Source organism: Balaenoptera ricei, chromosome 16 (assembly GCF_028023285.1).
Source record: "Balaenoptera ricei isolate mBalRic1 chromosome 16, mBalRic1.hap2, whole genome shotgun sequence".
Lineage (NCBI taxonomy): Eukaryota > Metazoa > Chordata > Mammalia > Artiodactyla > Balaenopteridae > Balaenoptera > Balaenoptera ricei.
The window spans coordinates 56,019,284-56,035,785 of record NC_082654.1 but is presented as its reverse complement, the minus strand read 5'-3'; the positions used below and the strand labels follow the sequence as shown (position 1 = coordinate 56,035,785).

General features: G+C 57.1%; 1 protein-coding gene across 1 annotated transcript in view; it reads right to left on the bottom strand.

Moving 5' to 3' along the window:
• Positions 1-5,140: 5,140 nt before the first annotated feature.
• ZCCHC24 (zinc finger CCHC-type containing 24) overlaps positions 5,141-16,502 on the bottom strand; it is a 62,312-nt gene continuing 50,950 nt past the window's right edge. The window contains exon 4 of the mRNA XM_059899581.1: positions 5,141-9,235. Within this exon, the coding sequence (XP_059755564.1) occupies positions 9,122-9,235 (114 nt within the window). The 3' untranslated portion in view covers positions 5,141-9,121. The remainder of the gene's footprint in view (positions 9,236-16,502) is intronic.

The window sequence follows — 16,502 nt, the reverse complement described above, 5'->3', positions numbered from 1 at the left end:
CCTATTTTTGTGTTGTTTCCATTTCACATTGTGCATGCGTTATTTTTATAATCAAGAAAGGAAAACCCAGATATTACCACTTGACAGTTTTACTCAAGTAAAGGTGCATGAGGCCTGGATAGCACTGTGCTGGGGAGATCAGGACTCATTTCAGGTTTGGGAGCAAAAAAAAAAAAATTCCCCTTTTGTCCCCTATGCAGGCTTGCCGCCAGCAGGAAGTCGCAGTTCTCAGATTTAGCCACCAGAGGGCAGCAGGGGACCAGCCGATTCCTGTGAGAGGAAAGCTGGGGGATTTTGAGCTGGCAAGGATGTCGGAGGAGAGAGATCTGGGCCAAACTGTTTGAAGCAGTCTCCACCGTGGGGCGGGGCTGGGTCAGGTTCCCATGGAGAGGAGGACCAGTTACATGCTAGACAAAGGTCCCTTGCTGCAGCACAAGAGGGAAACTCAGGCAGAAACCTAGTCAGAGCTGAACTAACACTATGTGGGTGCCTGCGGAGGGAGGGGGACAGGCCTACAGGCCAAGGACCAGACAGGTCAAAGCCCCTTCCTGGGGGCAAGGCGCAGGCTGCTCATCTCCTGCCACCTGGTTGGGATGAAGTTTCCAGAATGCATGGCTCAAGGGCCTGATAAGTAGGAGGCAGAGGCAGAGAGAGAATCATGGCAGGGGGAGGGGGAGGCCGCAGGAGCTGGGGGGGGCAGCGTTTCAGAGGCAGCACAGGCCCAGGGGCCTGGCACCCCTCCATGAACAGTGCAGTAGCTAAAAGTTCTTAAGCATGGCCCAGGTGTTTAATCGTGACAGTGACCCTCAGGTGGTGGGCAGGCAATACCATTCCCATTTTACAAGGGAGGAACCCGGGGCTCAGCGGGGGAGGCGACTTCCTCAGCTCAGGATGACAGCTGATAAGTCGTGAAGTTGCAGTTCAGTGTCCAGTCCGTCTGACCCCAGGGCCCTTGCCAGGATGAGAGTGGGGAGGCCGAGATGGAGGTCACGGCAGGTGCCATGATCCTGGATGAACGAGGCAGGACTTGGACCCCAAACTGCCCCACAGGCTGCAGAAGCTGGGTGTGGAGGGGCGGTGGAGGCTGAGCCCTGACCTCTAGGAGTGACCAGAGAGGGAGGGGGGATGTTGAGCAGGTGGTAGAGGGGGATGCTGTTCAGCTCCCAGGGTGGAGGGCTCGGGTGGGAGGAAGACCCCCTTCCTTTCCTGGACCAAGAGGGAGGATGTGGAAGGGGGACAGGCCTGAATACAGGGCTCCAGCGGGGGAGGGCCGAGTGCCAGGGAGAGAAGGCACAGGGGTCCGGCCTGGCTCGCCCTGGAGGCAGTGGAGGTAGGAGCTGGGCTTCCCCTGCAACTGGGAAAGGGACCCCCCAGGAAGTTTTCAAGGACAGAGGTGGAAAGGGGTTGGGAGCTGTGTTGGGGGGCTTGGCTTGAGTTCTAGCTTCTGCACAAGCCCGCAGTAACCACCGTGGAGACTGCACTAAGTGGTTATTGGCTCTGGGCTACCATAGGAAGGCTGGCGGGCTCGGCTGGGCAGGTGTGAGGGGCCCAGGGAATTGGGGGCTGAGGGCAGGCCAGCCCCGCCGCCTGGCTGTCTTGGGCGGGTGGCACAGCTGCCAGAGGCAGGGACTAGGCCCTGGACCTGACACTGGGGGGTGAGGGGTGGGAAGTGGCGCTGGGAGGGGGCACAGGGAGGGGCTCTGCTTCTCTAGCTGTATGATCTTGGACAAGTCACTCAACCTCTCTGAACCTCGGCTTCCCTCTCTGTGAAATGGTACTCATCCCAGCACCCAGCTCACAGGGTCGTGGTGAAGATCAAGAATGATGATGCATGTAGATCACAGAGCGCAGCAGCTGGCACACTGGGCGTTGGCCAGATCCCACTCATTTATTCCACATTTAACCCTGCGGTGCACCAGGCCACACCGGCACTGCAGACGCACAGACGGTGGGGTGCTGGGAGTGTGCGGGGACGGGACTGGAGGCCCCCTCTGCCACCTTGCCCCCGTGCACCTCCGTGGCCTGGCTCTCTTGAGCTCGTCTCCTGCCCAGGAGCGGAACACACGCAAGTAGAAAGTGTCTCCTCTCTCAGCACCATGTGGGAGGCGGGCCAGGGAGCCGCTGGGGTGGCGTTTGGATGCCTGACCTTGGGGAGCTTGTGGGGAGCCAGAGTCCAGCTGTCTGAGGGCAGGCAGGGGCCTGACTCCCCACCCAGGCCCCGAGAAGACGCCCCTAGTGCTTTGCTGAAGGCCTGAACGCGCTGGTGGGAATCCACTTGGAGTCTCTGGTAGGGATCAGAAAAAGCACAGAGCGTGGAGATGGGAGGGTGCAGTGGAGGACCCGTCTGCCTGTCTGGGGCGTTAGGGCCTTCCCTGGCCTCAGTTTCCCCACCCGCCATATTGGTCTCTGCCCTGGCTCCTGCCGGGACTGTTAGGAGCACACACACGAGGCCAGAGGGACAGGAGAGACTTGGGCCTGTGGCCAGGGCCCAGGGCAGAAGCCCGATGGCCGCGGGAGCCGGGGAGAGGAGAAGAAGCCAGCACAGAGCTCCGCTGCAGCCCGGTGTCCGCTGCAGCCTGCAGCGTGTCCCGATTGCTCCAGCTCACAGGTGAGGACACGTTCCAGGAAGGTGGTGGTGCTAGGAGCCTTGTCTGGGCCCCGCGAGGGGCCCTTGAGTCCCCAGGGCTTTTGGTGCTGAGGTGGGAGAGGGAGGGGTGGTTGAGCCCACATGCCTTCCCCCCCACCCCAGATCTGAGGCACTGGCCAGTCTCCCCTCCCCGTGCCTGGTTCCTTACACCAAGCCCTTCACGGGCTGGAGCTGCCTGTCCCCCCAGACCACCCCCGCCCCTGGGGCCCTCACTCCTTGCCCCACCTTTGCAACCGTGGGCATAGCATGCTGCCCGGGGCCGAGCCCCAGCTCTGCCTCTGAACCACGGCACTGGGAGGTAAGAACTCAGGGTTCAAATCCTGCTCCTCCCACTGGGTGACCTCAAGTGAGCCCCCGCCTCTGGAGGCCTCAAATGTGGGGTTAGGGTGGCGGAGGACACCAGCTTCGAGGAGGGCAGGCAGGGCTGGGCCCAGAGCTGGGCCCTCCCCTCTGGGTCCCCTGACACCCCTTTCTGCGGTGGACTCCGCTCTCTCTGCTCTCAGCCGCTGCCGCTGCCCCTGGACATGGACATTAGGTCCAACCGGAAATCCTTCCTGTCCAGGGGAATTACTGGTCTCCACGGCGGCAGATGTCGAAATGCAGGCTGTGTTTGCCCTGGGTTTGTTTTCTTTCCACGGAAAATGAAACAAAACAAATACGGGCGCATGCACACGACCCACAAGGGCAGAAAATCGAACATTAACCTTGACACCTCGGCCCTAGCACAGTGGGTACTCAGCCAGTGAGCAAGTGAACCAGGTTCCTGGGTTGGCGGCCTGGCACCCCCTCGGACTCCCTGGGTGACCTCTGGCCAGAGCCACAGACAGTGGGAGCAAGAGATCCACAGCCCCTGGCCTGCCACCCACCAGCCAGGTGCCAAGCTGTGTGCTGGACCTTGTGTTCACGGGGCCGGCTTATCTGCACAGTGTCCCGGCAGAAGCCGGGGCTCAGAGAGGCCAGGGACTCTGCCCAGGGTCGCCCAGCCGGGGGAGGCAGGGCTGATCTGGAAGCCGGCACTGTGGGGCACGGGCCACTGAGACAGATGGGCTCCGTGTCCTCAGACCTGTACCGGGAGCGCAGCCCTCCCTGGGCTGTGGGTGGAGAGGCCCTCATGGGAGTGATTATCCTCTCCCCCGCCCACTCTGCTGGGCTGGGTCCCCCCTCTGCTCATTGCTTGGCTGCACTGACACCCACCTGCGCTCAGGCCAACTCTGGCCCTGCCCGCCATTTCACGCAGCCTGAGGCCAGGCACCCGGAGGTGAATTCTTCCTTTGTGCCATTAAGCAGGATAGGGCTTGATGGCTCCCAGGATTTACTGTGCACCCCAAATAAGACAAGGGGTCCTGCTTCTGGAGTTGGGAGCCTCTGTTCCTGTCTGTTTGCCACCCTTCCCCCCCATCCATGATCCCTGATGCCAAGGACTTACCTTGTTTTCTCTGCTCCATCTCAGGGTCTGCATGGAGACATGGGCTGGTCCTCAGACATGTAGTTTAGCTATTTAATAAACTAGTTGCCAAAGTTTAAAAATTGGAGAATTTCACATAACAGCCTAGTCCCCCCACTACTCCCCACCCCACCCCAGGTGGTGTATTCTTAGATGGTAGCAATTGACTGAAGCCGAGGGTGGGATGCCCTCCAGTGAGCTGGACGCCCCCTGCCCACGGCCTCCTCACGGCCATCACCATCCACCCCGCAGGACCCTGAGGACCATTTCAAAGCCTGGTGCTTCTCAGCTGTGCACACTGGACTGATCAGGGACTTTAAGAACCTGAGGACACCCAGGCTGGTTTCTCAAGCATCTCTGGGATGGACCAAGGCTCCCATAGGCGATTCTGGTGAGCAGCCAGGTTGAGAACCGCAGGCGCGCTGATCCTGGGCCGCAGGGCTCTGTATGCAGGTGGCTCCTTCAGGCCTGCTTCGCCGTGGCTCCAGGCCCTGTGAGCCATGGCTTCCTGTCTGTGGCCCCGGTCAAGAGCCCCACCTTGAGACAGCCCAGACCGGTCCTTGCTCAGAAGAAGGGCCCTCTGTTCCCTCTCCTGGGGACTTTCCAGGAGGCCCTGGACACTTGAGTTTGCTCACTGTGGGATGCCCAGCGTCTGAGGCCCAAATCCCCGTCTTGGTGAGAGGGCCAAGTGGGAGCTGCAGCTGCAAGGCCTAGGGCTGCTGTCTCTGAGGAAGATTCACTCCTATATATGGTCACCAGCAGTCCCATCGCAGAGCTAACTGTGACCTAATGTGCCGACAATCTTGCCCAGTCTGGGGCCCCGCTTGGGGAGGGCCCTCGCCCCGGAGAGAGTGTCCGTTTGGGGACAGGGGGGCTGGGAGGAGGCAAATCAGTGGGGTGGAGGCAGGGCAAGGACAAGACATTCCAGACGTGGGAGAGCGGAAGGGCAGCCCCAAGCCGCCCCTACCCAGCTCAGCACCCCCGAATCTGTGAAGACGTTCAGCTCCCTACCGATGCTCCGTGTAAACAAGGACACCCAGGAGCCTCTCTTGCTTTTAAAAGTTCTTTTAATACAGCATGAAAAGGCTATATTTCTATAGGTAGGCCGTATACAGATTCTCCAGGAATAAGGCACACAACGGAATGCCATCCCAAGGGCGGCCCTCGGGAGAGGTCGGGAGGCTTCTCCACGCACCCTCCGAGCTGGCCCACGGGTTCTGTTTGTCTTTTTAGCTGGACACACACGTATTAACAGATACAGACACGGACAGGGTCACCACACAGGAGCGGAGGAGGTCGAACGGTGAGGTTGGCAACAGAGAGCGATGAACTCCCCCGAAGGCCGGACGCCTCCCAAACTCCAGGGTTAGTTGCCACGCTGGGCTACGATGTAGTGATGCTGGATTAAATATTCGTTTAGAGTATATTCAAGTCCATTAGATGTTGGAGGGCAGGTGTAAGGGCTCTAGGTGACAAATCCAAGTTCAAAGAGCGTAGGGCACCGAGGCATGGCTCAGATGGCAAAGCTCCAAAGGGGGCGGCTGGAGAAGTCCGCCTCCTGCTTCCTCTTCCATCCTTGGGCCCTGCTGACCGGGACCCCTGGACCAGGCCAAGGAGACCATCTTTGGAGCTGGCCGACCATGGTGGGGCTAGTTAGTCACACGCCCCGTGCTCCCCAGGCACACTCCTGCCCCCCACAAGTTTAATAACCATAATAACAAGATAGTAATAAGAAGGTGCAAGAGAATGGATTATAATGCTGTGTTATCCTCAGCTGAAGAGGCTCGAAGGGCTCACCATTCCCTTTTCACTAAGTATCTAATAATAGCTTCCCTTAAAAAAAGGCAGTACTTTCCCAAATACACATATGTATAAATACAGGACAAGAACATATTAATAAGTCTAAGCACTTGAATAATATGCTGGCTACTTAATACTGATATTTTTATCCAGGGAAAACAACAGAGAATAACAATAATATGGCTTAAAGAATTGCAAAGTTTTTTTTCCTCATCAGAATTATGTACCAACTTCATATAATAATCTATGTAGACAATATTTCCTTCTTAATGTAATTCAGTTGCAGACTTTTTACAGACCAAAGCGTAGTAAAAAATCACCCCCCCCCCAAAAAAAAAACCAACAGGAAAAAGAGAAAAGTTCTCACCATAAATATTTTCTTGCAGCTCAACCAGAAGGTTTGCAAAAAATACTTCCAGAAATCTTCATTTGATATTCTATTGCCCTCCTGAAAGCTCTGAAGTTTTGAAAATGCCTCTCTTTTTGTTTACTTTAATCTCAAAAATCAGGCAATCATATTTTTCTTTTCTTTTTCTTTTTTTTAAAAAAGCCCTCAAATATATACAGACAAAAATCACTGTGAAGATTTTTCGGGAGAAGGTAACAAATTCAGTGTTGTGAGAAAAATTGGAAACCATGCAGAAATTTTAACATCCATGAATTTTCGTTTCAAAATACACACATAGTATTTTTTCTTTAAAAAAAAAAAAAGGAATTCTGTGTCAAGTATAACTCAAAATAAATACAAATTCACAAGTAGAACTATTGAATACTTCATATGGGGTAAACACCGTTCTCTCCCAACTGGATCGCTAGATCTACTAACTGCAAGCGATTGTCCCTTTGAACGTACTAAAACCACACACTTTCTTGTCTCCTGGGTGCCCAGGCCCTCTGAGCACTTAATTCTCACAGCACCAGCCTGGACAGCAGTGGCTTTCGCTGAGCACACAGAGCTCCCAAATTCAGCCAAACAGTGCAGGAGGGGGCGGTGTGGAAGGGCCGCCTCAGAGGGAGGGCCCAGCCCCTGCGGTGGCCAGCTCTGCACAGATGGCGGGGGCAATGGCTGCCAGCTGGACAAACCCGCTGCAAAGGTCACTTTGGGGTGATATCCCTTCTCCTCTTGGCCTGTGGAAGGCCCTGGCCTCCAGGGGTCTGGAGCCTGGGTTCTTTCTAGGGTGTGGGCTTCCCCCACGACTGCAGCCCAGGTACCTGAGGCCAAGGTCCCCCTGTGGAGCCAGGTCCCTGGAAGGGTTGGGACCTGGTCCTCGCAGCGGAGACCAGCAACACTGCCCACCACTGCGAATGTTCTCGTTAGCAGGGCGCTAGGATGACTGACAGCAACAGCTTCTCCCTGGGGACAGAGAGCCCTGGAACAGGGTGACTCTGGCTCACCTTGACACCGTGGAGCAGGCAGGGAGCAGCTGGGAGGGATTCCTCAGTGGGCGTGTTCACAGTCAGGGGCAGGCCGCTACAGGGCTCAGGCTGGAGCAAATACACACTTCTTAAATGCTCAGAGGGCATGGCTCCCCCCCCCACCCCGCCCAAATCTACCCTGCAGCCCTCTGGCTGCAAATGCACTCACTCCATCTCTTCGACTCACTCCCTGGACCCCTGATTAACACTTTGCTGTAACTCCTCAGTTGTACAAAGCATTTTCATTTGAAAACAAAAGGCAACTGGACACGGGTTGGGTGTCCTTGAGCCGTGGTAAACACTGAATTTCAGGCCCATTTCGTGGTCTGATTTTTTTTTTTCCACAGAGGCATCACGTTGGGGCAAAATCAAGTGACCCAGCTCTGACAGCCGGTTCCCCTGGGAGAAAGGAAGGGTGATATGACAATAAAAATAGGACTTCTCACTGGGGAGAGAGTGAAGAGGAAAGCGATCCCCCCGCTAGCCAGGACAGCGTCGCCCTGACCAGTGTGAGCGCCAAGAGGCCTCCCCCCACCTCGGGAGGTAGGAATCATTGTCCCCACTTTGCAAACGAGAGGTTCTGTAGCTTGTCTTGGGGCGGGGGAAACCCTCTTCTTCACGTTTGCAGGGTAGGGGACAACAGGCAGGGCTGAGCCTGCAGGGGTGACAGGGGAGGACCGGGATCCCTCCGCATGACTTCTTAAGTGACCGACTGACGGGTGATAGTCGGGGTGCGGGACCTGGGGATACTGGCCAAGTAAAGCTTTCTGCTCCAGGAGATGGCACACAGCCAGGCTGAATCCCAGAACATCAGAACAGAAACGGGCCTCTCGGCTCTCTGCTGTCACTCTCTCACTTAACTAGTAGCGAAGCAGAGAGATGAGAATCCTTCCCAGGCTCCACAGTGTGTCAGTGGTGAGGCCAGCATTAAAACCCGGGTCTTTGATCTGCCAGGCCTGTGTCCTTCCTGCCAGAGTGGCTTCCCTGCTGGGTCCTGTAGCCTCCATCAGGGGGTGGCCCCCTAGCGTGGGTGGGAGGGGAGGGAGAGGGGAAGGGAATGGGGCTGACAAAATCCAAGCAAGTGGGGGTAATATGTGCTGGGAGAGGGGGGAGGCATTGCCTGATGTGCCCCAGGTCACACCTTGGGACACTGTCCAACATTCAGTGCCTCCCCGTGCCTGACCTCTGGGTCTATGGGGGGGGGGGGGCAGGGTGCGGCGCCCAGGTGCAATGCCAGTGACGGCAGAGGTGGTCAGGTTTGGGGCTCAAAGTGGCAGGGGGCAGAGATGCCCGCTCCCCAGCAGCTGCGAGAACAGGTGTCAGCTTGCCATGAGTGCTGACTTAGACAGAAAATTAGGGCTTTCTAAGAGTGGCTTTTCACACAGGGCAAACTGGAAGGTTCTGGGTGGGAAAAGACGGCCTGGCCGGTCTTGGGGAGACAGTCCCCTGCAGGCTCTGGGATTCACAGTAAATTTAGTGCACTCGTGGCCAATACAAGGCTGCTCACCCCAAAGGGAGTCTCAGAGGAGAGCCTGCGGGGACACCAAGGGCTCTGCGTGGTCCTGTGCGCTGACCTCTGCTTGCCCTATCCCCTCCACACAGACCCAGGGCCCCCCGTAGAGAGTCGCAGAGGCCCGGCCTTCTGGGGGCGCAGCTACGTCAGTAACACTGTTTGTCAACATACATGAGCCAAGAGCCCACCCCCTAGACCTGTAAGCCTGCGAGGGCGCCCCCACGCGCACACAGGGGACACGCAGGGGGGTGGCGTCTTCTCTGGCTGGCAGGAGGGCGGCGGGGCCCAGCAGGCGGCCGGGTCATTGCACGCGCCGGCAATAGTAGCCCAGCACCTTGCACTTCTCGCACAGGTGCTGGGGGTGCTCCTTGCTCTGGTCGGACACGTCCAGGCCATCGGGCTTCTCCAGGGGTCTCTGCAGAGAGGAAGGAGGAAGCGGGCCCAAGGGTGGGGAGGAGGGGGCGGAAAGAAAGAAATACCAGAGGAGCAGGGAGAGTGAGGCAGATGTGGAGAGAGGCAGAGAGTGCTCAGACAGACAGACAGGCAGGAGGAGGGAGACAGACAGGGAGGGCCCAGAGAGAGAGCGCAGGCGTCTGTAATCAGAGGTTGTTTCCCAAAGCGCCCAGGACCCTTCCTGCTTCTCGCCTGCTGCAGGCAACACGAGTGTCCTGCGTCCTGCATCCTGGGAGGCATAGGCTGAGGCCTCGGGCTGGGGCCAGCGCTTTGAGAGGAGGTCTTGCACACAGAGCCCCAGGTCTAGATGCCACTTTACCCCCCAACTCCACCCCCGCCAGTACTCTCTAAGCAGCCACCACCTGAAGCTCACGAATGCCTGAGACAGAGGCAGCACAGCGGGGCACAGACATTATCCAGATGGAGAAACTGAGGCCCAGAGCAAGGGAGACCCAAGCCGCATCTCCTGATTCCCAGCATCCACTGCTTCTTCCCAGGCCACTTGTCACCACCACACCTGCTCCTGCGGCCTCAAGACTCAAGGGGAGTTTAACCTGGACGGGGTCACAGTGTTTCAGGCTTCAGGTGAGCGAGCCCTTAGCTCTGTGACGTCAGCAGCCAGTGTTCTGATTCATCCCACATCCCAGGGCCTGGCACAGTGCCTGCCCCGTTAGTGGAGAGGCTAGGTGTTTCTGAACAGGGAAACTGAAGTCCAGAGAAGGGAGGTGACTTGCCAGACCTCTGAGGCTACTCACTCACGGTGTGGCCTCAGAGAGCCTCGGTTTCCACATCTGTAAAGTGGGCCATTGTTGCAGCTCGTTTACAGGGCGGAGTCAGATGTCTAGATGCTTGTAAACTGAGTGGCGTATGGCACGTACAAGCACATTTCTGTTACACAGGGGGCTTCCCTGCTCCCTCTGTACCTCGCATCCTGGCTCTCAAAAGCGAGCTTGTTTCTCTGGAATATGTACGGAGGTTATTAGGCACACTTCCCGAGGCAGACGGTTTCTTGGCTGGCAGCCATAGCCCCAGCCCAGAACCCCTACCTGTAGCAGGGTCCTCTGCATGGACTCGGGGGCACTCAAAGGAAGCTGATCAGGGCCAGCTGGGAACCACTTGCCGAGGACAGGGGGCAGGAACTGCAGGCTGGTGTGGGCCAAGGGAGCCTTGGTGCCAGTGACCAGGACCCAGAATGGTCCTGGAGGGAAGCTGAGCATGAGCGCTAGCCCCTGGGCAGGCTGCAAACTGCTCAAAAGTAGCGCACCAACTTTTCTGCCTGATTATGCAGTGCCTGGTCTGAAGCTGACACTCAGAGCAGAGAATGGACGAGTCAGAGGGCTCTAGAAAGTGAGTGTATGGACTGTGGGTGGGCAGGGTTCTGATCCAGGGTCATAAAGCCCATCCCTGTGCTTCCAGGCCCAAAGCCACACTGGGAAGACATGGAAATAGGGCAGGAGCCTTGGCTTCATCTCAATAAGCTTTTAATCACTGGCTTTCCTGGCCAGGGGAAAGGAGAAAGAGTTTGGCTTCATGTCAGACCTGGGCTCAAACTACCTATGAGCTGTGTGACCTTGGGCAAGCCACCTCACCTCTCTGATCCTCCACTTCATCTGTTAAAGGAGATGTCAGTAACACTTTTCTCATGAGACTGTTGTTACAACTCAAGGAAGATCACAAATAGAAGGTGCGTAGCACATAAAAGTTATTAATGCTGTTTATTATTATTACTAATAGGAGGGGAATACCAGCTGGTAGAGAGCCACTGAAAGTTGAAGCCACAATTCCAAGCTGAAAGACCTGGGAAGGTCACATCCCCTGCCCTCCAGACATCTTGATGCACACCTACAGTATTCCAGGGCTTGGCCTACATGCCCCGGCGCTGGAGAGCTCCCTGGCAGCTGAGCTCACTGGTTCAGCCCATTGCCTCCACTGTAAGAAGCACTTCACGATCTTGGGCTGAAGTCTGGGTCCCTGTACGCCCATCCCAGTGATCCCAGCCACACAGGGGCCATGCAGACTCTCTGCTGGCCCCCATAGGTCCGATGTGAGCAGCTCTGAAGTCTTCCCTCCCCTAGACCAAACCCAGCCTGATGTCCAGCTCCCCTCCCGGACTCTTCATGCTGGCCCGAGCCCCTCCCTAAACCCGTCTTCCAAGTGGGGCCGGAGAGACCAGAGCAAGCAGGCCTGACACCACCCTTGCTCCCTGTGGTTTACACTTTGCAAAGCACGGCCACATAAATCATACAACCTAACGTCCTGTGAGGGGCATATTATCATCTTCCTATATTACAGATGAGGAAACCGAGGCTCCAAGACATTAAAGGCCTTGCCAGAGGCCTGCAGCTTTACCTACCTGCCAAGGGCTGTTGGGAGAGAACTTTCTCCTTTAGAACCTTAACTTGCCCTTCTGTAACTTGGGTGGGGGGGGTTAATAACATTTGCTGTACGTGTGATAGGGAGAGAAGTAAATGAGATGACTGTCTTAAGGTAGTTTCTAACCATAAAGAGCTCTGTAAGACTCTGTAATTGCTGTGTGACCTCTTGCAAGTCACTTAACCTCTCTGTGCCTCAATTTTTCTCCTCTATACAATGGGCTACTAAGGGTACCTACTTGATAGGGTTGTTGTGAAGAGTAAATAAGTTAGTATATGCAAAGTTTTTAGAACAGTGCCTGGTACATGAAGAGCAGTGTTGATCAGTATTAATATCATGTATTATTGCTATTATTATTATGTGGAGGGAGCAGGCTGGGATCAGGGGAACCAGCTGAGTCCCTGTGGAAATGCACTTGCAACATCCTGGCCACCCCCACTTCTTGGCCATGACCCTGTCAGTGCCCCTTCCCTCCACGGGTCCTGGCTCAGCCCTGCCCAGGCACTGGGTGGAGGAGCTGGGGAAGCTGTCAAGGCGACTCCCCTCTGCGGAGGGAAAAACAGTCAGCAGCTGGGATTGATCACCCCAGGGCCATCCCCACCCCCCGCAGTGAGGCAAAGCCCATTAGTGTTTTCTTCTCATGGGGGGCAGGGCTGGCAGGGGGGAGCCGCAGCTGGAGACTGACGGGAAACAGATGTGGTAGGGGAGGGAGGGGAGGGGAAGTGGAGGGTTCTCAGGAGATGGATACCACACAGGTCAGAGCTCAGGGGGCAGGAGAAATAAAGCAACCCCTCTCCACCGTGGGGGGCAGGGAGAGTATGGGGGGGACAGAGGCTCTGAGCCCCTCCTCTCAGCTCTTCAAAGGCTCCTGACTGCTGGGGAGCCGGCAGGGCCACCACCCGCTCTGCCCTCAGCCCAGCTTGCCACTTCCCTGAGGGAGAAGAGCCCTGTGACAGGAGATTGGGGGGTGAGGCAGGGGGAGACCCGGTCCCAGGCCCCCCTGACTGGCTGAGTGACCTTGCTCAAGTCCCATCTCCTCTCTGGGCCTCAGTCTCCCCGCTGCACACAGTAGGTGCTCAACAAACAAGGGCTGAATGACGAGGAGAAGGAAGAGCAGAGCCACACGCACTTGGAAGATTCTTCCTCACTGGGCCCGGGAGACTCTGATCCTGAGTGTGGAGACGGGGAGGTGATGGTCAGGGAGGCTGCGTTTGGACTGAGCTTCGCAGGATGGAGACGAAGCAGGAGAGGCCACTGTCAGCCTGGAGGGTGGCAGTACGGGCCCGGCATCATGGAAGGGGTGCTAGGGCAATACAGGGGTGCGGCCGAGGAGGCTGGAGCCGCAGCGGGGAGTTGGGTCCCGGTGGACTTGGGTGCATGGGCTGGGCCCTGCCTCTCTGCTTAGGTCACAGAGGTGTGAGAATCATAAGGACTGAGCCTCCCAGACCCCCAGCATAGCCCCAAGCACCACACGTCTGAGCCCCTGCAGGAACTGGCCCATCCCCAGCCAGCCACCCTGACCTGCCCTTGCTGTTCCCCCTGTCCCCGCTTCCCCCAGGCCACTCATCTGTCCCCTCCAGGCTCCATGTTCTCCTCCAGCCCCAAACTTGATCCCTCTTCATGAGTTCCAGCTTCTCTACTGACCTTGGGTAAGTCACTTATGCCCTTTGCCTTAGTTTCCTCCTCTGTAAAATGGGGAGACAATAGAGCTGACCTCATGGGGTGGCTGAGAGGACGAAGGTATAAAATACGCAGAGGAGTGCCTGGCCACCGCACACTGCTGTCACAATTCTCCCAATTCCTGCCCGAGTCTCCAGTGACTGAGACGCACCTACAGCACCCCTCCTCTCTCCTGTGCTCAGAGCCAAGCCCAGCGCTTTGCTCCAGCCCACCCAGTTCAGGGGGCGTGAGCTGGGACACCAACGGAGGCCTGCCTGGCCTCAGGGCCGGGCTCCAGACACAGGTGCAAGTTCAATGCCAAGGCACCACTTCCACGTGGGGGCCCTGGAAAGGCCACGTGGCTTCTCAGGACTGCACGTTCCCTCCCAGTGAACAGGACACCCGGTCTGAGGGCAGAGCACACACGACGGGTGTGCAGGGGCTCAGCAAACGGCACCCGGAGGGTGACCACACCTGCGACTCAGAACAGGAGTTCTCTGAACGCCAGTTGCTAACCCTGTCTGATGGAATCCTGTCCCTTGGGCTGGAGAGGAAGCTCCTGGAAAGCCAGGCAGCCCCCTGACCTTCGTCTTCCTTCAGAGCCTGCACAGACCTGGCGAGCAGCTGTCGACAAAGTGTGTCCAGTGAGAGAAAGTAGGAACCCCTCTGACAGCACAGGCCACGCACAAGGGCCCTGGGAGAGCAGAGTTCAACGAGGGCGAGTGTGCTGACAGTCAGACATTTGGGGAGGTGCTTTTGAACTGGGGTTCCAGACCTGCTCGGGAATTGCCAGGAAGACTTCAGGATCCAGGATGCCGTGGCTCCTTTACACTGCCCGCCTTCAGCCCCAGCCCCGACGTGCTCCTACAACACTACGTGCATATCACGTGCCCTGCGCCCAGCCACTGGGTCATCAAGCCTGTCTTGGCGCTCCAGGGCCTTGGTGTCTCCCTTGGTGCCATTAGGTTGTGGGCCAGGCCCCCTGCACTAAGGAGCCCCTTGTCCACTGGGCTGCATGGCCAGCTTCCCATCTATTTGCCTGTGTGCGACAGTGTGGGTGATGGGAACCACGGAAACCCTTGGGGGCGGGAGGATGGAGAGTCTGCAAACAGAGGCAAAGGAGGCCTGCACGAGGGTCATAAAATCACAAAATGTTTCAACCACAAGAGTCCTCTTGGACAACTCCCAGATGCTCCTAGTAGGATAAAGACCAAATTCCGTGCCATGGCCTCCGAGCCAGCCCAAGGCAGCCCGGCCCCTCCTTCCGCACTCTGCTTCACCCCTCAGCTCCTCCAGTGCTCGGCTCGGCCCTGTCCTCTCCACTCTGCACATGCTGTTCCCTCACCAGAAGCGCACCCTCCCCTCTCTGCCACTCCCACCCCAGCCCCCTTCGTCTGCTGACCCTCCACTGCCCCTCAGAGCTCAGCCTGACGTTACTGCCTCGGGGGATCCTCCCCTACCCTCCTGCCTCCCTTTCCCTGTGGCCTCCTCTGCCCCCTGCTCCTGCCATCCTTCTTGGTGACTCAGCTTACACAGGGAAGGCCCGCCCCACCCCCACTCCTCGGTATCCCAACTACCTCACCAGCAGTGACCTTGTCTCCCACCATCCCCTCAGCCACAGCCTGGACTTGGCCTTCAGAAACCTGCGCTCTGTCCAGCTCTCGGCTCCGCACTTCACCCAGTCCTGGCCCCGCCTCTCCATCAGGGCCCTTCTGGCTTCCCTTCCCAGCCGTCTCGCTCACAGCCCAGGACAACAGTCTTCCAACATCACACCTGACTCTTTGACCTCGTCCCTCTGAAACACTCATCTGGCACACCTCTGTCCCCGAACACCTGTAACACCATCTCTGGCCCGCACCTGTGCAGTGAACACTACTGACCAAGTCGCAGAACTGGGCTGACGGCTTGGGTGACAGTTATGATCTCGAAGCTCCCCCTGGGCTGGGATGCTGCTTGCCAGTCTGGCTATGTTTCTCTAGTAGGTTCGCCTCCTCCCTTGTCCTTCCCCAAGCCCACCACACCCCTCCTCACCCTGACTTTTAGCTGAAAACCTTGTGTCCCATTTCACTGAGAAAACAGAAGCCCTGGAAGTGAGGTCCCCCTTCTCTGCCCCATCAAACCCACGACCCTCCCCAATCATCCCCCACCTCCCTCCCTCCTGGGCTGATGATAAGGCATCTCCCTCTTGTCCCCTTGTCATCAGCTTTTTGCTTTCTTCTGGGTCATTCTCATTTGCCTATAACGTGCTCCAGGCTCTCCCATCTTCAGAACACCCATCTCAACGCCACCGTCCCTGCTCTAGCTACTGCCCCATTTCTCTGCTTCTCTCCATAATCAATGCCCTTTGTGAAAGTGGACAGTGAAGGTATTTCCTCTGCGGCCTGGCCCAGGGAACCTCCGCCACCATGGACACTGCCCTGGCCAACAGATCCGCTGTGAATTAACATCTCCCCTCCGCCTCATGTCCGACCTGCAGGGCATCGGCTTCAGTGGTTCTCAGAACTTGGTGGCAGCTCAAAAAGTCCTCCAGGTAAAAGTGATGCCCCCCGAAGTTTCAGGACTACCTCCTTATTACCAAACCTCAAGGGCCCTTCCCCATGGTCATTACACCTGACATAGCACCAGCCTCCACCTGTGCCACCCTCCCACCTCCAGGACTCCACGCTCCTTGGTCCTCCTCCTCGCTGGATGCTTCTCCTCCATCTGACCTCCGATGCTGGGATTCTAAAACACATGGTCTGGGGAATCCCTTCTCTACTTTGTCCACATTCTGCAGGAAATCTCATCATTCCCTAAATACCTTTAGGCCAATGGTACCCAATTACCGGTGAACCACCTTGACTTCTCATACGAGCTTCAGAATAACAAACCCAACTGACCTCTTGACATCTTGACCTGGATTTTCAGGAACATCTCAAATGTAGCATGTATTAGAGATCTCTTGCTTTTATCTAGAACACCTATGTCCCATCCCAACTGCCCCCAGCCCAGGCTGCCCACCTTGGTAACGACCACCTCCATCCACTCAGGAGCTCAAGCCAGAGTGTGATTGTTCTGGATTCCTGGTCCCCCCCTCACCTTTCACATCCAATCCCCTGATGCTCTGTGTTGGACCCAGGTCCAGAGCCACCACCTTAGTTCAGACCTCCTTCGGTTCGCCCGGGACTATGGCCATGGCTTTCCTGCTGGTCTCCCCA